The 23,401-nt window shown below is 39.2% G+C and overlaps 1 protein-coding gene across 1 annotated transcript in view; it reads right to left on the reverse strand.

Annotated features, from left to right (window-relative positions):
* Positions 1–22,070, reverse strand: part of loco (locomotion defects) — a 418,869-nt gene extending 396,799 nt beyond the window's left edge. The window contains exons 1-2 of the mRNA XM_067758422.1: positions 21,219–22,070; positions 15,977–18,474 (exon numbers count right to left, since the gene is read on the reverse strand). Coding sequence (XP_067614523.1) covers positions 15,977–18,463 — 2,487 coding nt within the window. The 5' untranslated portion in view covers positions 18,464–18,474; positions 21,219–22,070. The remainder of the gene's footprint in view (positions 1–15,976; positions 18,475–21,218) is intronic.
* Positions 22,071–23,401: the final 1,331 nt, after the last annotated feature.

The following is a 23,401-nucleotide window of genomic DNA, read 5'->3' on the forward strand; positions in this document are numbered from 1 at the left end:
AAAACAAAAATCGTGTGTGAAGTTGGCACCTCCATTTACGAGTAATTGAAAAAACCAAATGCCATTCGTTTGTCCATCGTTTGTCCACGTTTGTCCAGGAAAAATTTTCGTTTGTCCACCTTTTGTTAAAAAGTTATAACAAAAACATTTTTTTTCGAAAAATCCCAAAAAAATTTTTGTTTCGCTTTATTGTGCTAAATCGTATGCCCGTCGTTTGCCCATCGTTTGCCAATCGTTTGTCCATGTTTGTCCAAGCGAAATTTTCGTTTGTCCACCTTTTGTTAAAAAGTTATTTCAAAAAAACAAAAATCGTGTGTGAAGTTGGCACCTCCATTTACGAGTAATTAAAAAAACCAAATGCCATTCGTTTGTCCATCGTTTGTCCACGTTTGTCCAGGAAAAATTTTCGTCGAAAAAGGTGGACAATTGTAAATGGAGGTGCCAACTGCACACACACGATTTTTGTTTTTTTGAAATAACTTTTTAACAAAAGGTGGACAAACGAAAATTTCGCCTGGACAAACATGGACAAACGACGGGCATACGATTTAGCACAATAAACCGAAACAAAAATTTTTTTGGGTTTTTTCGAAAAAAAAAATGTTTTTGTTATAACTTTTTAACAAAAGGTGGACAAACGAAAATTTTTCCTGGACAATCGTGGACAAACGATGGACAAACGAATGGCATTTGGTTTTTTTAATTACTTGTAAATGGAGGTGCCAACTGCACACACACGATTTTTGTTTTTTTGAAATAACTTTTTAGCAAAAGGTGGACAAACGAAAATTTCGCCTGGAAAAACATGGACAAACGATTGGCAAACGATGGGCAAACGACGGGCATACGATTTAGCACAATAAACCGAAACAAAAATTTTTTTGGGTTTTTTCGAAAAAAAATGTTTTTGTTATAACTTTTTAACAAAAGGTGGACAAACGAAAATTTTTCCTGGACAAACGTGGACAAACGATGGACAAACGAATGGCATTTGGTTTTTTTAATTACTTGTAAATGGAGGTGCCAACTGCACACACACGATTTTTGTTTTTTTGAAATAACTTTTTAACAAAAGGTGGACAAACGAAAATTTCGCCTGGACAAACATGGACAAACGATTGGCAAGCGATGGACAAACGACGGGCATACGATTTAGCACAATAAACCGAAACAAATATTTTTTTGGGTTTTTTCGAAAAAAAAATGTGTTTGTTATAACTTTTTAACAAAAGGTGGGCAAACGAAAATTTTTCCTGGACAAACGTGGACAAACGAACGGCATTTGGTTTTTTTAATTACTCGTAAATGGAGGTGCCAACTTCACACACGATTTTTGTTTTTTTGAAATAACTTTTTACCAAAATTCAATTTAAATATTCTTTGAAATTTAAAGTAGAAATATATACATTTGAGACGGTGTAAATAAGAGTATAAATGGTGTTTAAAATGATTTTTAGCCCACCGCAATCGTAATGAAAAATTTTGACGGAACTTACATGTGTATGAATGTAGCTGATACATTGCAAAAACATCTTTTATCAGACTGCAATGCATTTCTTCGCTTAATTTATACTTTTTCTGATTTTTGGCTGATGTATTCCTACTATCGAAGCATATCTCTCATAAATCATGCGACCAAATACTTTAGCTTTCTGTTTACAGTTTAGTATAATTTTATTTATGATATTTTTACGGAAATTTTGTAGTTAATATAACATCAAATTAGTGTAAGTATGTCAAAAGATAAAAAAGAAAATGGTTAGAAATAAACGCAATGGCAGCCCGAGCACATTTTCTGTCAATGCGTTTATTTACAACCTTGGTAATATTCTTCCATTATCCTGTCATTCGCGTGTAAAGTTCGAGATATTTTATTGCAACTCTGGCCGCCTGACTGCCCTGGTCCCTGTCAATGGTGGAATCACCAGGAGAAGTAAATAAACAAAGACAGAAGATGTAGGTACGTTATCTGAAACGGTAGGGATGCATTTTCAACGGCGAGAAGAGGGTAAAATTCTTACCCGCTTTAAAAAAATAGGAGCAGAAAAATGAATACCTTGCTACGAAGGCCATTACAGACTGTGTTTTTTCAGCATATCAGTGTCACCTAACGCCAATACAAAAGGGGATATAGAGGACCAGTGCGAGTGAAGCATCGAATAAAATGAAAAAACTTAAACTGTAATGAGCAGTAAAATCCAATAATGTGCGTCTAAAGTAAACTTACTTCAACTTCAACTGAAGTTGAGGCTTTCATCGAAAAACCGGACATAAAAGGGAGAGGTGTTATCCATTATTTAGTTGAACTAGTTATAGTAACTTCAAATGCGTTTCGGGTTCGGTGACAAGTTTTACAGTCCCACTTGGGAGTTACCATAATACTTCTAAATGTGTTTCCATCCCTAAAAATGCATTGATATTGCCATCTGTTCTGTTGATTTGTCGTTAAGAGTCGGAATTAAAACATATGTCCTTCCAATATATTATACAAACTTGATCAGAAGATCCCCAAAAACTCGTGACAGTTGAATTTATGATGTATTACTAATGTTATCAAGTTATTAATTACTAAAATATGCCAGGGGATAAACTAGCCCCGCGGCAGTCGACCTAGAACCAGGAGATGCTGAACCGATCGAGCCGGATTCATATATTCTAAATTACAATCCATAACTGTAACATTCCTCTTATCTTAGGGGTCTAATTTTTAGGGCAAAACAAGAACAGTTTTTGTAACTATATTTGGAAATCCATTATTTTAGCGAAGTTTTTACATAAATAAGGGTAATACGACAGTTTTGGTGGTCTTGATGCAGGAATGACAAGAACATTTCTCGAAAGTCTTCAGTAGCGCTGCACAGGCGAAAATCCTTGTTGGATATGACGTGAATACAAATAGTTTGTTTTAACAAAGACCTGTTTCAATTTATATATAATGGAAACATCAACAATATTAATATTTTTAATTTTTAATTATTGAAAGATACTCTGGAGCTAAGGAACGAATATGCAATAGCTAACACAACAGAACTAATAGAGAAACTTGAGACCGTAAAGCTAACAAAGAACAGCAAATTGGTATCTTTTGACAAAAGATTTATACCCATCAATACCAATATCGGAGACTTTGGACATAGTTAGCTCAACAATAGTTCATAATACAGAAAACAAATCACAAATATGCTAAGAACCACTTTACGTCAAAACTATTTTCAATTCAACAATAAAATATATAGACAAACAAACGGTCTTGGAATGGGAAGACCCACATCAGCCATTCTTATGGAAGTGTTCATGCAAAATCTGGAAGAAAAGTACATACAGGAGCTGAAGTCTAAATTAGGCGTGTCATTTTATATTAGATACGTGGATGACATAATATGCGTTTTAACTACTAATAGCGAAGAGCTTGTACTGGAGTACCTCAACAAGCAGCACGGGAATATAAAATTTACAATGGAAACCGAAAAAGACGGAGAAATCAACCATCTAGACCTCACGGTAAATATTGATAAAATTGCCACAAGATTTAACTATGACATATATAGAAAGCCAACGGCCACCGACACAATAATAAATAATACCTCAAATCATCCCCAACAGGAAAATAATAACACCTGGACGACTAACTTCGCGAATCACATGGTCAAAAATGAATATTCACCAGCAAACATCAATAAAACAGTTAGGGTTCTTCACATACAAGCAAAAGGCCGACATCTGAACGTACTCGAAAACATGGAAATCTACAAACAGAAAACATTCGACGGTAGAATAATAAACGAATAGATAAACACAATTTCTGACACAATATTCGAGCCTTTAAAACTTTTTTACAAGAAACAAAGTAATCACACAGGTACAACAGACAAACACACAACAACAAATAAACACAAAACAATTAACGCACCAAAACAACAAACCCACAAAGGAGGTCAAACGACTAAAATTACGGACTTTTATTTGCGATCAGTAAAACCCACCTCGGTTCTGGATTAGCACACAGCACATACACATAACTAAATATACACAAGCATCAATTTTGACAATACCTTTCATGTACCTTACTTACTTAATTGGCGCTTAACCGTCTAAATGGTTATGGCCGTCCAACAAGGCACGCCAGTCGCTCCTTCGCTCCGCCAACCGGCGCCAATTGGTCACACCAAGGGAGTTTAAATCGGTTTCCACCTGGTCCTTCCAACTGAGTGGCTCTACCTCTGCTTCCATAGGCGGGTTCCGATAGAAACACTTTCTTGGCCGGAGCATCATCTTTCATTCGCATAACATGGCCTAGCCACCGCAGCCGCTGCGTTATAGTACCTACGAATTATAAATGGTGGACAAACGACAAGAACAGATCAGAACGAACATCGGCACTGATGATGGCACAACGCCGAAACCGGTTTGTCTCGAAACCAAATTTTGACAAGGGATGACGGAAAATCGTTCCAATATACATCATTCTAGACTTCTTTTTATGGGGTTTTGTGAAGTTTCGGGCTTACGTCCACAAGCCTCAGGGTTTTAAAGTCCTTAAGCTGAATATTCAGCAGGATTTCCAGTACCTGTCGACCGAGGTTCTGATAAGAGTGATAGAAAAAGTCATACAACGGACCATTATCACACCATCCACTGCAGGGCTTAGAATATTCACGCAGTAGGCATGCCTGTCATAACATACGACTTAAATCTACAGACCCCAAGATTGGAGTGGTCAAAAAATCGTTCTAGAGGCGTTAGAGCAGAAGGTGCTAGATCTGAAATACTTCCCGAAACCTTTGGGGAGTGTTCTTGCATTTGGCCCCTTCAAAGCAATTTGGGCCGTTTGGGATTAAGTCACAACCGCTATCCCTCTTTTCCCCTTTTTTTACCCGCCCTTGTCAACTCAGTGGAGATCTCCTTCTCTCTGTGCTTCCATATGCGTGATTTTTCAAACTTTAGATTTTTGAACTGCCAGATGTTGAGACAGCTATTAAGCTAGGCCCTAGAAAACTTCTAGTATATGTCAATCGGACGGAGTTATTTTATAAGGTTAGTCCTGGTATCTAAGTGATGGAGTGGTGTGGACACATTCAGTGTATGTGAGGTATTTACTAACCGGCCAGTTGAACTTAATCTAGGTTTTTTGATACATGCGATGTATTTCCATTAATCTTTGCTTTAAATTTTCATTAAACTTTGGTCCTGAGAAACCATGATACAGAGAAACAGTCAGAGAGAAGGACGATGAAGAGAAATAGGGTGAGGGAAGAGAGAGACAGAAGCAGTATGAAAAAGCGCATAACGTCTTCAATAGTCAATTCAAATGAAAGTGCATTTTCGAACCTTTTTTTCGGCTTGACCCCACTGTCCACCATGTTTGTCTAAATTTATTAATTGCTTAGAATTTAATTACAGCAATTAAATGCATAAAATTACATATTTACATACAGTTGCTTACAGTCCAAATGGGACAGTTATAAAACTAAGAAACCGCCGTGAAAATGAAATTTGCAAAAATATATCCGAAAATTTCGCTTAAGTATGTACAGGAATTTACATTTTCAGGACATATAGGGACAACCTTAACGAAATAGTTGACTAAAATATATGGTTTTTAATAAATAACGTACATTTGTACCTTTCCTTCAACCGAAATGAAAAAAAAAAACTTAAGAAAACAAAAACAGGAATCTAACAAAAAAATCTGGAAACGTCCAAAAATGTTTGGACTAATAGGAAAAGCTACCAATAAACCCGACTTGAGTAGCACTTAAGTTAAAAATAAGTTATCCCATTTAATTTTGAGAGACTGTAACATAGTAGAAGTACACAAAACCATAATCGCAATACCAACAAAATCATCCACAACAACCCAGAAAATTTCAAGCCTGCGAGCAAAAGTGCAGCAGAGGCAGAATTTAAAATCAAAAACTTTACTACAATTTGATGACGTCAACTCGCTTAATCAGCATGAAATTGCACTAACATTTACTCAGAATGCGCAAATTGCCGTTGTGCCATTGGCATTCTTCGTATTCGATACGTAACTAATTTGTAAGAAAAAGGGACTAGTTCCATTGTATTTATTATAGAACTAGTCCATTTTTCTCACACATCTAACTACGGCTTGAGTAACTAAAGATTTTGAGGATTTTTACAGGACATCCTAGTTTATATTATTTGGAATGAAAAAAAAACTCTTACCCAGGACACAGGCAAGCAAAAGATTGCGGTAAATCAAATATTGCCTGTAGAGATGACCAGCGTCCACACAGTTAGTAGCTAGTGTTAAAAATTTCTGGTTCAGAACTAGATCTAAGGTATCAAATAAGTACTATAGTACGAAAGTAACTACATTTTCTCTAGTTCTAAAATCTACAGGCTCGTTGTTATAGTCGCTGAATGTGTTGCTAAGCGGAACCGAGAACGGTTGGACCGATTACGCTAATTCTTTTTTTTAGAATATTCCGTAGAGTACGAGGATGGCTTTACGGAGAGAAAAATTCTTTCCGGGAAGTGGAGTAGGGTCCGATCACGGTTCGATTTGCCTTAAATTTGGTATAAGGGTACCCCTTTGCCTAGATTAGTATTTCCGAGAAGTGGACCACGGAGCGATCTATTCGAACAAATTCTATCCATAGTTCGATTTGCCTGAAATTCGGTATATAGGTAACTATAACTTTAACTGAAACTGGAAGTGGGAAGAGAAGGAAAAAAAGGGAGGTAGGGATAGATGGAGCGTAAAAGACGGAGAGGGAGAAAGAGAAGCAGAAAAAGGCAGAGGGAGGAGTGAATAAAAGGATATGGAAAAGGTTGGGAGATGGGGAAGGAGAGTACGAGGTAAAAACTTCGTAAAAATTATGCAGATATATCAAAGTTAGGACAGACAGAACAACGTCTGCCGGGTCTCCTAGTATAACATATAGTTGATAAGTAGGCTATCTACAAAACAAATTGCTACTAGCATTAGGAGACTCGACTAAGAGTATGCCGTCTTTCTCTATACTTTAAGGCCTTTCCGACTGATATTTCCAATGGTTCGGAACTATTAAAAATGGGGATACAGCGTTCTAAAAGCAGCATATAGAATTTCTCTTCGGTTCGGGATCAACGAAAGAAAGAGCTAGATGACAACTGTTAATTTTTACACTAGTTCGGAACTATCTTAATAGTGGCAATAAACCGACAAGTTTTAAAGTAGAAATTTTTATCTAGTTCGGAACTATAGAAAAGGTAATCAAGCGGGAACAATTTCCACCGCCTAGAACATCGCCATATTCAATTCGCCAGCTAAAAGCATGTACAAGAGATAGATGGGGAACTAGTAGGGATTCCGAATGTACTAGAAGCGCATCAGTTGAACTACAGATTTCCCCATACAGGAAGGGGTGTACATTCCAGAGCAAAATTGTGCTCTCACTCGTATGTCAAAGGCCCATCACTTTCAATTTTTGGAGATCCATGGTCTAGAGTATTTATCAATGCAGTAGTTCAAATAGAAATGTCCCTTGTCGTTCAGTATAAAGAATAACTTATCCTAATTGATAGCCTTTGTAACCGAAAAAAGGCTTAGCGTTTTATTTTTCAAAACATACATTTTCATAAAACATCCTCCTATTAAACGAACACTAATAAGCGGACATGAAAACAAAGTAAAACCAGAAAAGAGTTGGCATGAGTAAAAGCAAATTTCGACAAGCAGTGAGTTGGGGTCTCCCAGGAAAAAAGGATTTTAAGAGATTTACAAGGTATAATCGAAACAGATGTTGCCTTGTACGTCTTCATGTCATGCTTTAAATTTTTTCCAAATTATTACAGTAATTTTTTATTCTTTATAAACCTTTTGGATTATTTGTGGCATTATTATGAAAGTGGTCTAAGTCATTTCAAAATCGTGGTCTTAAATGCATTCTTATTTCTAAAGTAATGCACATGTAAATAGTTCAGCCATTTTAAACTAATAATAAGAATTGTATCTTTTGGCTATTGGACTCTTAACAGGTAGGAGGCGAGACGATACAAAAAGTTACACTGAACGGAAACGATATGAAATGACTTAAAATAAAATAAATAAATGCAAGGCGCTATAATCTCCGAAGAGATTTTAGGCCGAGCTTCTCTTAAAATTTGCTTCGTGCGCCTTTTTTAATTTTTCCTACAACGTGGTGGGACGGGACCTACGTATTTTACGCCGACACCGAACGGCATCTGCAAGGCAGATGAGTTTTCGCAGAGAAGCTGTTTATGGCTCACTCCGAGTGCTTGCCAAATCGCTGCCGAGGGGCGACCCCGCTTAGAAAAACTTTATTTTAATTGAAAAAACCTGTTTCTACTTAAACTAATTTTAAAACAAAGCGCACATTTATGCATAAGATAAGAAAATGACTTGGTAAGAAGACCCTAATGTGGGTACATGTGGATATGCGCATGCTTTTCACAAATATGAATAGCTGTCAAGTTAAATGATGACCCTAGATCCAGACGCTGAACTCAAAGTCACCGGGAGTGGTCGCTTATGTATTCATTCTTTCTTTTTAAGCGTGAAAAATTAAAAGTACAAAAAAAATATGAATTTGCATACACAATTGCTTTCTCGACGTCTCCACAATCTTTTTAGAGATGCAATTTTTGTTTTATTTTTTAAATTGATTTATCTTGAACTGCAACAATTTCCGAGCACGTTTAATATTGAGCTTTTTACAGATCATGTGTATTTTATTATTTTCTGTGGATTTTTTTCGATGTATATTAAAATTACTTGCACAACCGAAATTTTGTACTTGATCTGACATAGATTTGCTGCACGTATTTCTATTGAAAGGTAGACGAGTAACTGAACATTCTAAAAACAAATATTTGCTCCTCAGTTCGATTTGTTCGAAATTCATGGAAGTATGTCACTAAGAAAGGGGTGACAGAGGTGAAGGCATTTGTGACGGCGTCTTGCGAAATACGATACGTCATTATGTACACTACAAGCGGGTGAAGAGGTATATTCAGTTATAAGAACGAATTTAATGCTTATACTAAGATCTATGGACTTGCTAAATCTAAACAACAAAGTAAGTCTTCTAGGCCGAATCCATTATATGAATAGGATGCAAAGCAGAATTTGATTAAAGGTCCTAATCAAACGTGAACTATGGTGTACAGGTAGGTTGCAGTTCCTAAATGTTTTTCCCATGTGGATCGCTTTTACGGTAGAGAAATTTTGACGTATTTTTCGGATACTACCAGTAGATATGCAGCAAACCAAAGCCGCGTTGATGATCATGCGAAGCTCACGTTGCCTTTTTCGAACATCAGTGGAACTAAGAATAAATGTAAATTTCTTGAAACCTAGCCAATAAGGTTTGTGGAAGTTAATAAAGTTTAGAATTTCGAAAGTAATGAAATCGGCTGATCGATTTAGTGGGAGAAGTATTGGTAGGTAGTCGGATGCATGTAGGCATCGATAGATATATAAACTGATAAACTATGACAATTCTCTACGAATTTGTAGGGGCGTCTTCATTCACTATGCTGAACGTTTCATCATCTATTTGCTCTACATGTACGACAGAGAAGAGGTCGTCCCTCGGGGAGTCAGTGACGAATGACTACGCCCTGATGGCTCAAAGCTTGATCGCGTATGCTGCCGTAGCCCTGTGAATGAAAGCTCACAGGTTAAAGTCGGAGTGTCCCACTTAGTTGGCTGCTTAGTAGAGGTCTTGATAAACAACTTTTGGAATAACCGATTAGTCGATTAGCAATATGTTAAGTTAAATATTCGATTATTACTTATCGATTATGTATTTGTTTGCTAGCGATTAATGACATATTCGACTATTCGAATCGTTTTTTCTTTATTATTTGTAATTAGTTCTGCTATTTGTAAAGACGTTGTGGAGTTATGGTAGGCTATCTGCAGCGGACTTTATTTGCACTTTGCTTCTTTGATATCCCCGGAACTAAAAAAAAAGTTCCATACCCAGCTACGTTTCCGGAAACTCATTTCGAAGCAAATTTTTTAGACAATTAATTTAATGGCGGCCGCCGTGATGTGATGGTAGCATGCTCCACACTGACAATCCTAGGTTCACGCCCCGGGCAAAGTAACAATCACATTTTAGAAACAAGTTTTTCAATTAAAAGAAAAATTTTCTAAGCGGGGTCGCCGCTTAGAAGCACTCCGAGTATATTTCTGCCATGGAAAGCTTCTCGGTGAAAACTCGTCTGCCTTGCAGATGCCTTCGGAGTCGGCACAAAACAAGAAGTTCCCGTCCGCCAATTTGTATGAAACATTAAAAAGGTGTACGACGCAAATTGGTAGAGAAGCTCGGCCTAAAATCTCGTCGTAGATTATTTTTTATTTTATAATTTAATTCCTGAAACTTTAAATTTTTTTTTTTAACGACAAAAATTTAATGTATGAAACCGCCAGTATTCAAATAACGAATAGTCGATTATGTTGAAATAGAATAACAGCTAGTCGATCTCAATCAATGTAAAAGTTGCTACTCGACTAATCAACTAAATAAAGTAATTAGCAGAATTATCGATAGGAAACAAGAGCCCTACTGCATAGCTAGCTAGCTCGGTATAGGAAGGCATTCCTTGGGGGTACCCTTGAAGACAAAGGCAAGGAGCCATACAAATTTTAAAGAAGCTGAGCGTATAATAGCTTTGTCCGCTAGCTCAGACTACCCCCTCATCCCTCCACGAGACACATTGGAAGTATGGTGTCTTTCAGAATTTTGTTTCCGCAGACGCATCAGAACCAATCTCTACGGTCAGGGCTACTTTCGACGCAAAAGAGCTTGAACCAATTCAGATGGGATTCAAGGGGTTGTGCGGCACGGCTTTTCCATCTCAATTCTCAACATCGCTTATCCGTGGCGAATTCTGGATATTTAGCAAGCAAGGTTCTCGAGACCACAAGTTAATCACGGAAGAAGGGAATAGATGACCTAGAAGGTTAATCGTTGTTCGTATTAAATCTTTCTTGGATTAGTACCTTAATGGTGCTATTTCCTGAACGTAGACTATGCCATCGTTCCGCGTGTCCAACGGTAGATGCAGATATATGCATTGGAGCCGGAAACAAATTGGCAACCGAAAGCATGAAAAAACCTATCCATGCTTGAATAAAACTGTGAGGACACAGCGTTTCTTTTTAATTATGTAGGGCACTAAAGTAAACGTGTAAACGTTGGTAAAATTAAATAAAAAATTAAGCTTTCGAATGCGCTCAATCAAACGTTTAGCCCAATTTTTTGTTAGCTTATCAATTCATTTATGCAGATAAGAAAAAGGCGTAAAAAGAGAGTGTGACGCACTTGAATTAATCTGAGGAAAAACATTATCATTGCATATATGTGGGCATATGCAGTGACGTCATGTAAAATAGAAATAGTTTTTTTGTCAAAACAAATTGTCTTAGTTTTTTTATCTGTTTTGAAATCTCTGTTGACGCTTTTTGATGTTGTACCAAAAATTGGTGTTAAGTATTACTTAATAAAATAATCTGAAAATAATGAATTTAGTCATCGCACAAAACTTCTGAAATCAACTTTTGTAACAATATGTAACATGAATATAGCACCTTAACCATTGACGGTCATGCATCTCCTTGCTAGCGGCAGGCACATTTTCTTTGGTGCGAGAGCTTAGACGAACTCCAAATCACCCGAGTATGTGCCAGAGTAGATAGTTGCCTGCACCTACGCTTTTACGCAACAATAAATGCCATCTCCCCTAGTGGGTTATGGGACTAAAATACCAAATTCATTCAAGCGGTTTTGTAACGCAATCCTATCAAGGGGTTGTCAGTGCAATTCATAGGTTCTTTAACCCAATTGGCAATCTGATCTACCCATGCCGAGTCCTGTTTCTTTAGCAGCCGAGGCTCTGGCGACCCCAGGTTCCTCATGGATATAGAGAGTGGGAGGGCAGGATGGCCCCAAGGTTTCATATGGTCATACTAAATCGTTCCCGGGATGATCGAGCTAGTACCTTAATGGTGCTTGTTACCGGAACGCATCGGATCTATATCCGGCAAAAGACCATCAACATCAATACGACTTTTCAAAACCTTCTGGGAGAGTCCTTATCGCTACAACAACAACAACAACAACAAAAACTGCCCTCCCCCCTAATCCAGGGTGCTATGCCACCGTGCCTTTTATATGATTTGCAGCCGGGGTGTATATCAACGGAGCTTTACCGAAATCGGGCCGTCTCGGGAAGTAATGGAGGCTTTGTCGCAGCAAGGGGCGCTGGGGAGGACGGTTATCCCTCCTCTTATTAAATATTAGACCGCTGAGCACGCTTTGTCGGAAAGGTCGTCGTGCTGGTTAAATGAACCTTAAAACGAAAAGGAAAAGCTAGGAGAGAGGAAGAATAGAGTCACAACAAGGAAAGATGAAAGCGCTACAACGATGAGATGGACTCTAAGACCGAACGTTGCTGAAAGACAATTATGCTAAACTGGTTCCACAAAAGCTTTAACATAGAACAGTATTGTCAAGCAAACATCTGCTTAATCTTGAGGAGGGTTCGGTTGATATGACGCTGATTCAGCGGATATATGTCTCATCTAAAGGGAATCCACCTCGGGTGGAAAAGGCCGTAGATATCGTATCACGGATTCAGATGAAATATCTTTTAGAGAATTAAAGGCATGAATGCGAAAAAAACGGATGAGAGATTTCAAGATGGTTGGAAATTTCTACCAGAATTATAATGAAACCGGCGTTCACAGCATAATTACTTATATTACAGAGATAGTACACACTAGATACCGAGGTCATATTCTGCCCCTTGATGCACCAATGGAGAACAATTGCACCTATGTTATACTACCAGTTTGTTGTATTGTAAGGGACAGCGGGCTCTGCCTTGGATACAAATTTGAAGGGTGTGGGTGGGTCGAAGTTATAAAACAACGAGAAGCTGACTTGCAAATGGCCTTTATTTATTAGGCACCGCTAGTCAAAAAATAATGTCACACTAGAGATTCAATGAATAATCAATAGTGCTACTCTGGACTCTGGACGCACAAATCTGTTGCCACAAGCAGCAACAACGTACAACTCGATGGCTTACATACGGATATGACGCCTGACACTTCTCAATATCGATAGTCTGATCCCTTTCATTTACTGAATTTAGTCAGGATAAGATGCGATGCTTGCTGGATTTTCGAGAGAAAATATACACCGAATATTTATGGATTTTTGGTTGATGATATCAAGAAATATTCAATTCGAAATGTTATAAAGAGGTTAACGTTGTTTCACATTTACATATATCTACATTAAGCTGGGTCGATTTATTAACTTATATCGCGCCATCAATTTTTCGATAGGTTTTGGGCTCAGGAAAAAAAGTTCCACTAAGCATACCAAAAAAAAAATAATTTACGAGCCTGCAAAATTTGAGTTTTTTGATTTTAAAATTTTCATGTATACCCTGTCCGACTAAAAATTGTCCGCTAAAAACTTTGGCGATAACAGTTTTTTGAACAAAAAAAAAATATTTTTTGGGTTTTGAGGAGTGTTTTGGTGAAAAAATTTATTTTTTCGCCATTTTTTTTAAGTGTTTCTTCAGAAACGTGCAAAAGTGTTGCCGATGAAAACGAATTTGCCTCATAGTTCCTATCCCACTTAAAATTATGCGATAAAAACGTTGGCCTTAACAGTTTAAAAAAATTTTTTTTTTTTGTTTTTGGGACTTGTTTTGGTCGAAATCGATTTTTTTCATTTTCAAGGCTCCAAATCATTTTTTATGTATGAATATGTTCCCGTTAGACCCACCAATAAGTATACCAAAATGATCAGGGGACGAGCTAAGTTGATTTAGCCATGTCCGTCTGTCTGTCCGTTTGTTTGAACGCAAACTAGTCCCTCAATTTTTGAGATATCTTGATGATATTTGGTAAGCAGGCATATTTTGATGGGGATTTGACATTTGTCGGAATCGACCGGATCGGATCACTATAGCATATACCTCCTATACAATCGATTGTTCAATAAGAGGGTTTTCGCCATTTCTACCCCATTTCTGCCTCATTTTAACAGCTAGCAACATCAAATTTTACCACAAGCTTACATATTGGGCATAGATGGTTGTCTGAAAAAATCGTCAAGATCGGACTTATTTATAATAAAAATCCCATACAACCGACTGTTCAGGTAAGAGGATTTTCATCATTTTTTTCGAAATCGATTTTTATTATGAATATGTCCGATCTTGACGATTTTTTCAGACAACCATCTATGCCCAATACGTAAGCTTGTGGTAAAATTTGATGATGTTAAAATGAGGCAGAAATGGCGAAAACCCTCTTATTGAACAATCGATTGTATAGGAGGTATATGCTATAGTGGTCCGATCCGGTCGATTTCGACAAATGTCAAATCCCCCATCAAAATATGCCTGCTTACCAAATTTCATTAAGATATCTCAAAAATTTAGGGACCAGTTTGCGTTCAAACAAAATGACAGACGGATCCCTCAGCGGGTTAGGGGGTCAGAATATACCCGCGGTAGGTATGCCTGTCGTAAGAGGCGACTAAAATACCAGATTCAAGGGGCTGTGTAGCGCAACCCTTCAGGTTGCCAGCGCAATATACAGCTTCTCCAAACCCAATTGTCAACCTCACCTATCCGCGGCGAATCATGTTTCACTAACAGACGAGGCTCTGGCGACCCCAAGCTACTCATGGAACTTGGGGGTGGGGAGGGAGGGATGACCTGAAGGTTTAATGTGGCCATATAAATCGTTCCCGAGATGGTCGGGCTAGCACCTTAATGGTGCTGTGCTACCGGAGCGTACCGGATCTGTATCCGGCAAAGGACCATCACATCGATAACACTCCCCAAAGCCTTCGGGGAGCAACCTTATCGCTACAACAACAACAACAACAACGGACAGACAGACGGACGGACAGACGGACATGGCTAATGGTGGTCTAACGGGAACATATACATAAAAAATTATTTGGAGCCTTGAAAATGAAAAAAATCGATTTCGACCAAAACAAGTCCCAAAAACCAAAAAAAAAATTTTTTTAACTGTTAATGCCAACGTTTTTATCACATAATTTTAAGTGGGATAGGAACTATGAGACAAATTCGTTTTCATCGGCAACACTTTTGCACGTTTCTGATGAAACCCTTAAAAAAAATGCCGAAAAAATAAATTTTTTCACCAAAACACTCCTCAAAACCCAAAAAATATTTTTTTTTTCAAAAAACCGTTATCGCCAAAGTTTTTAGCGGACAATTTTGAGTCGGACAGGGTATACATGAAAATTTTAAAATCAAATGAAAATTTTTTAAATAGGTCATGAAAAAAACCTTAAAAATCAAAGAAAAAAAGTCAAAAAACTCAAATTTTGCAGGCTCGAAAATTATTTTTTTGGGTATGCTTAGCGGAACTTTTTTTTCCTGAGCCCAAAACCTATCGAAAAATCGATGGCGCGATATGGGTTAACTTTCGTCCATGCAAATCAACCAAGCTTAATGTACATAGATCTTTGCTGGGACCTGGGCAATAACATATGTATGTCAAGTTCTTGTCTTTAATAACAAATCTGTTTCTGCTAGCAATTGCGTAGTATACAGATTATGTCTGGTAAAATATGTATGAACAACCTTCAGTCGGACCTAGTGATTAAATTCAGCTTAATTGTTGACGCATGAGGTTGATAAACAGGAAGTAAACTTTGGCGACGTAAACAAATTTTTTGGGAACAAATGGGAGAAATTAGACAAAACAAACCCATCTGCCTTTCTATTACAAATTTTTTTCCGTTTCTTCATGAGCTTAAACATACTACATTTATAATGCATATGTAAGTCGCATTGGTAGGAGTATACATCGGTGAAGAGTCCAAAATATACTATAATTGGGTTTTTGATTTTGTGCTAAAAAAGTTTCATACTCAAGGGTAAATCCCTCTGCGCAATATAGTTTTTGACAAACATTGAATATTTTCGCACTTACCAATAAATCTGGTTCACTAATGGAGCCATCTGGTGAGCGCTCAGCACACTGTTGTTCATTCCCTTTAATATCACGCAAATCTTGCAAACTTTTCCAAGTATTCACATCAAAATTGCTAGTGTTGAGTGTTGCCTCTGGTGCTGCTATATCTGAAGCTTGAAAACCAATTGAATGACGTTTAGTAGAGGTAGAAGTACTGCATGCTGACCCACTCGACGCATTTTGCTTACTTTGTGCAACATCTGCATTTGTTCGTGGCGACAGGGATTGTCGAGCATTGCGTGCACGTGAAAGACAATCCTGCAGTAAAGCGTACACTTGACTTGCAGTAGGACGTTGTTTTTGATGTTGCATTGCTAGCATACAAGCTGCAGGATGTAAAAAGAGGTGATCATCTGCAGCAGAACAGCTTATGGCAGATGTTGAGGGCGCAGTGGAATGTAAAGATATATCATCCATAGAGGCATATGGCAAGCCGAGCGATTGTTGATCCAAAGTAGCCGCTCCGCCATCATCTGCACTACGTTCGACTAGAGCAAGCACGTCGTCACAGGAACGTGTGGACTGTAGAGCGTTTGCAGGGCTTTTGATGAGATTAAAATTTGCCAGCAAATTTGGGCGTATAAGCTGAGAATACAAAGCGCTGTTGTTGGCAGAAGCATCTGTGTTGTTACCGTGTGCTGCTCTAGCTTCAGACATGGTACGCAGTGACGGACGTTTATCGGCAACATTTTCGAAGTTATTAAATATACCAATAGGTCGTGGACCCAATGGACGCATTCGCAGATCGGGGGCGCCGGGAAAATCTACAACTAGTATGCGATCGGAAATATTATTACAATCGTTGTGGAAACCAATGCCAGAGTCGGAGTTCGAGGTAGTCGTTGAAATTTCACTGTGATTGCTAGGTTGTGGAGAATGTGCTGCAGCCATTGGCATATCACCCACACCACCACCAGCATTGCCATTCACCATATTGCCCGCGGCATAATTTCGTACAATCGGTGGCATTATACGCATTGTATACATGCTGCGTATGAGATTAACAACATATTCAGAGTTATTAGGAAACTCCAGACACAAGCTGGAGATAGGATCACGTGTGCAGTGTATACGAAACTCGGCAGCGCGTGGCACATGTGCTTGATGTTCGCATAGTTTTGTATCCACCACAAACACATGACAACTGTTCGAGATGCTAATGTGAGCATTGCCATTATTCCTTGCAGCACCAGCAACATCTCTGACTTCTGGCGCGTTTCGTCCATTATTTGGATCATTGTTCAGATCGTCATCGCCATCTTCATCTTCTTCATCCATCTGTGATGTGTGCACAGCGGTTGTGACTAAGCCGAAAAAACGATTCTCACTCTCTGATGATGAGCTGACATAATTTAAGCGTTCTGAAGCATAACTGGCAAGCGTATTTCCATTAGCTGCTTGCAGACGCAGGCAATCGGGTAATATTGTCATTAAAACCATATTTGGCTGACGCTTTTCTTGGCGCAATTTGCGTATACACGAGCGTACCGTTTGCAATTTGGAGCTATGCGATATCTGTTTCGGCATCTCTATGGTACCCAAATAACCGACAATTGCACGATATTCCAGAGCAGCGGCTGGTGCGCGCGCCATCGCGTTCACATTAGCCAAATCAGCGGCTGGGTTGGAGGTAGCTGAAACTCCAGGTGGCTTCGGATTGCTTCCTGCCCCTACAAATACAGCACCAACTCCCGTTGGAAGTGGTAGATCTTCGATGAGTGGTCTAAGTTTTTGTAATTCCATTGGTTTGAGTGCAGATACGCATTTCGACAGTTGTTCGGCACGCGAAATCTGTTGTTGTTGTTGTAAAGTAACACTCCTTTTCTTTTGCGGTGAATTACGTAAGCGATGCATTTTAGATTTGTGATGTAAAAAGCGTGGCTTAGTGCGTGCGCCACCTGTAAATAAACCTAATTGGTTTGTTAGTGTACCATTCAAACCTGTCACAGCTGTTTGATGCTGCAGCATCAATGCTGCATTTTCTTCATCCGAACTGTCCGAATAATAATTCTCGGCAATTTGCATGCGTATGCTGCCAAATGAATTGCCAATTAATTGCACCACCGTTTCATGTGGTAACTTAGATACGTTTAAACCATTAACGGAAATTAAAAAATCTCCGGCACGGAGGCCAGCCTGGTCGGCTGGTGAGTTGGCAACTATGCATGAGAGTCTGCATGGTTGTTGTCCAGATATGGTAAAACCGAAACCATTATAACCACGTCGCACTTCTACTGTGCGTGTACCATAGTTTGGTCGCTTCTTACGTCTTCGTTGTTGTACATGTGCTGTGCCTGTACTAGTCGAGGCGCCATTCCCTCCACCTGCGCTAACAACAGCATTGTTGCCTCCAACATTGGGTATTGTAGAAGATGTTGAATTATTGCTGGTTATTGCTGTGCTACTGGAAGGCTGTGACGGCGAGAGTGGATGATGATGATGCATAATTAAATAGACTGTAAAAAAATATGAATGTTATTATAAACTCTAGCAAAAGTTTGTTTGAAAAATAGACTGCCATCAAGGAGTTGCAGTTGGGATTGTATCAACCGACTCACAAAATGTGACGGAATATGATCAGTTAAACAGTTGGAAATATGACAGCTTAACCTTCAATTGTCTCCCCATAAGTGTAAATTGTAGTTAACATACCTCATCGGAGCTCAGTCATGATGCGATCTAGCACTCACAGATCGTCCCGAGATGGTCGGGCTAGAACCTTAATGGTGCTGTTGTAACGGACGGTATCGGATATGTATCCGCCAAAGGACCATCACATCAATAACACTCCCCAAAGCCTTCAGGGAGTAACCTTATCGCTACAACAACAACTTGGGATCTAGCGCATGTCTTCAACCTGTCGCCGTCCACCTTCGTCATCCCCGAAAAATGGAAAATGGCCGGAATGGTTCCCAAATTAAAGCATTGGAAACCAACTAATGTAAGATAATCTTATTGTCCAAGACACTTGAAGCCATTCTGCTTCCCTATTTCAATGCGAATTTGCGTTTTGCCAAACATCAGCATCGCTTTCGAAACCAATATAGCACTATCACTGCGCTAAACGACTTTTAGGGATTGAAGGGGTTGCGTAGCGCAACATATAGCTTCTCCAACCCAATTGTCAACCTCACCTTTGAGCGGCGAATCCCGTTTCACTAACAGACGAGGCTCTGGCGACCCCAAGCTCCTCATGGAACTTGGGGGTGGGGAGGGAGGGATGGCCTGAAGGTTCAATGTGGCCATATAAATCGTTCCCGAGATGGTCGGGTCAGCACCTTAATGGTGCTGTGTTACCGGAGCGTATCGGATCTGTATCCGACAAAGGACCATCACATCGATAACACTCCCCAAAGCCTTCGGGGAGTAACCTAATCGCTACAACAACAACAACAACTTTAACACGCAGATAAATTGCGGATTGAATCAAAAACCCCAACACAGTACTCGCAGCGCTAGACCGATCAAAAGCTTCTGATAAAGTCAACCACGTCACGTTACTGAAAGACTTGGAAGGGTCCTCCCTCCCTCCATGTCTCCAAAAGTGGACCACGAATTATCTGTTTGATCGGCAAGCATCGGTGCAGTTCAGGAACATATCATCTAAACACACAGGGTGGTGTCCTATATTTTGTTCAACATCTATAGGACACCATCACTATTGTATCCTACCCCGATGACTGCACAATAATGCACACAAGTCCAGGCCCACACATCGATGAGCTTTGTAATAAAAAAAACGCTCTCTCCCTGACCACTCCAGTTTTTTCTCCTCGCGAAACCTGACATTGTCACCGACCAATTCATCGGCGATCTTATTTACAACATGGACACGGCAAAACTGGGCCATATTGGACATCCACGTCGATGATAAAGGGATCTACATTTTGGCGATCATGCAACCGCATTTGCACCTAAAATTCGGAGCCGAAATAAAATCCTCAAATATCCTGCTGGCAGCACTCGGGGTAAAGACAAAGAAACGCTCATTAGCACTAACAGCGCAATTCGCCGGCCGATTGCATGCTACGCATCCCCGATATGGTTGCCAAGCCTAAAGGTTGCTCACTGAAATATTGGCCTGCCAAAACACCCCTCTCAGAATCGCTACTGGCTGTCTTCTTATGTCTCCACACCACCGTCTAATCAATGAAGCGATAGTACTCCCCATTAGGAAGCGAAATGAAATACTGAACAAACAATTTCAGTTGAATACCCAGAAACCTGGGCTTCCCAACATACATCTGATTGAAAAGGCCACACCTCCCAGGGGTTTAAGAAGTTATATCCGTCAGCATTATAAGCAAATACGGCACCTGAGAACACAGCCGTATGAAGTAAAAAACCACAAACAGGTCCTCAGTGATAACGAGAAACAGGCATCGGAACTATATGCCAGGAATTGCCCGGCGAACTCCGTTTTAAAGAAAAATACCCAGAACTCTCAAAAGAGGAACGCACTCTCCTCAGCTGAACTTCGATCTGGTTACTGTAACAGGTTAAACTATTACCTATTCAAAATCAACCCCGATATACATAATGTATGCCCTCCATGCAATGTGTCCCCACATGACACCAACCATCTCTTCAATTTCAATGTGGAACCGACGCCTCTAACACCCCTCTCACTATGGTCCACCCATGTTGAAATTGGAAGTTTCCTTGTACTCCCGTTAGAGAATATTGATGACAATTTGTGATTGGTCGCGCCTATTGGATGGGGCGAAGCACTGCTACAACGGGTCTACCGATACCACAACGGATGAAGGAGTTGCGAATATACACGCGGCAGCTAAGCCTGCTGTAGTTGTTGTTGTTGTAGCACTGCCAATTGTTGTGTAGCGCAATCCTTTCACTGCCATTGTCATACGTCCTACGCTAAAGCTGCATCAGCCTTGTTGTGGTTGTTAGTTAGGGGTAGGATGTTGTGTGTTAGTTTTTAAGGCTCTCGTGATAATCTGCATACCTGCTCAAGTTTTTTGGTATAAGTACTTTTTTAACTGTGGAGCGGATCTCGGAACAGGAATTTGTGTGGATAAGGTTAAGATGCAGAGCACTAGTTCTCTTGAGAAGAAAAGCTATCTACTTTAGGTCCAGCATTTACCTGGGATGTACAGAAGCAAATGTGGGCAAATACAATGCGCTAGCAACTCAGCCCCCAATTGTGAGATAAATATTATCGTGTAAGTTTTATACTAACCTGTTATATAGTTTCGTTGAACATAAGTATTCAGGAAAACCAGTCTATGAAGTTGAATATTTTTGGCACAAAATTAATAAATAATTTGCCACCTTGTTAGTAGAGCTAATGACTCAGTAGCTTATCACCGAATCTTCTGTATACCACAACGACGCAGGATCTTTACTCCAATATATGTCGCCAAAGAATTTAAGATAGACATGTAAAAATCAAGTTTTTGTCACACACCTATCACGGCAAAGCGGTTATTATGCCACCTTGGTAGCGGCCTACACATTTGTTGTTTTTGCACTTTGTCTTTAAACACATTAATTACATATAGTAGACATATGTACATGTATGCATATTCTTGTACTTTTTAATAAACCATTTGCGGCTGCGTTGTTGTTGTCATAGACATTGCGTTTACGTGTTATGTAGCCTTATTTGTGGCGTTGGCCATGGGTAGCTCCAACCGAAAGCACAAAAGCAGCGGTCAAAGAACCAGTTCAGTTTTTCATGATTAAAAATGTTTCATTCCTGAATAAAGTTGGAAGTAATACAAAGAATTGTTGTTTAAATGTTATTTATCTGTAACGCGGCACAATTTATATATTTTCACTATTAAATTCTGGAAATACCAAACTAAAAATATTCACTAACTCCTTCAGTATTTTCGCTCGTTGCTTTTGTTGTCCTTTACAACTCCTTTCTTCATTTAGCTTAGAGATGCGTTTAGTTTCGATTTTTAAATAGAATTCACTTTGAATTATTTTCAACTAAGCTTAGCATCTGGCGGTATTTTATTTGAATTTTAGTTAATTTAATTGTTAATAAACAGCGCAAACGCAAAAGCCTTTCACAAATTGGCATTTTTTCACAAACAAGTTTTCAAAAACTATAGAAAACGCTGAGAATGGAGGAATGGCAAAATGCACCACACCACAGGGTTGCAATGTATTGCAATATCTTACATATAATTTCGAACGCATTGGTGCGAAAAACGGATTTAAGTCAGAGTCAATGGTGCCGTATGTCGTATCGCTGTATCCGTATCCCTAACGTAATCAGCTGTTTATCGTTACGACGGTAAACCAAAACACAATTGGTTGGCTACGATACGGTTACGACCTTAGCGGCACCAATAATCGATTGCATTGATTCTCATAAGATTGGTCGAATCAGCTGTTATAAGGTTACCGATACGGTTACCGATAAAGCACCAATGTCTCCAGCTTTACATAGAAGGCTTTCACGCTTTCACCACAACTCAAAAACAGAAGATTGCGCATTCACGAGTTCAAAATTGCTTCGTTCTGCGCAACTTGACTGCTTGAGCGAATGAAAGAAAGAGAGAAAAAAACAAACTTAAGAAAATGACGTAAAACTGCCCATAAAAAACCTCTGATCTTTTGTTTACATGGGCAATGCGCTATCGTGTGTTTGTGGTTTGTGGGCTTTCACAAATCACACATAAAAGATTGCGCATTGCGAAAATAAACAAAAGATCAGCTGTTTTTTATGGGCAATTCATACGTAATTTTCCTTTAGTACTTGTTTTTTCTCTCTTTCTTTCATTCGCTCAAGCAGTCAACTATGACGTATATGCGCAGAACGAAGCAATTTTGAACTCGTGAATGCGCAATCTGGTTAGGACATTTGTGGAAGGCTTTGTTGCGTTGCTTCACCTGCCAGATAAGTTCAAAGTGTGGCTGAACCCATATTTGGTAGAAGTCCAGAAAACGGGTCGACTGCTAGTACGCGTCCAAACATATCAAGAAAGATGTCAAACGACGCGTTTTGACATCGGTATTTATAATACGAAGGCGGAACCACGAAAAATTACCCCTGATGGGATCTATAGTATTTTGGCGCAGACTACCTTTCTGCTTAGGCGGCCTTAGGCCGCGCTTATAACAAATTACCCTGGCTGGTCCACCAATGGGGTGGGTTCAAAATTAAATCCGTGCAAAATCCTTTTGTACACACACTTTTCTCAGTGCACAACAGCATTACAACAACCACAAGAAAATTGACAACTTCATCTGCAAATATCTCCGGATAGAGTGAACATCTTTCTTCTCGTTGGATTAGAGTTGTCGAAGTCAATACGCGTCTTTTGACACCTCTACTCTCTTTCCCGATATGGAAAATAATTTTTTTTTTTCGGAGTCGAAAAAGTCTTGGTCAAAAAATTTTCCTAT

Source organism: Eurosta solidaginis, chromosome 1 (genome assembly GCF_040869045.1).
Source record: "Eurosta solidaginis isolate ZX-2024a chromosome 1, ASM4086904v1, whole genome shotgun sequence".
Classification (NCBI taxonomy): Eukaryota; Metazoa; Arthropoda; class Insecta; order Diptera; family Tephritidae; genus Eurosta; species Eurosta solidaginis.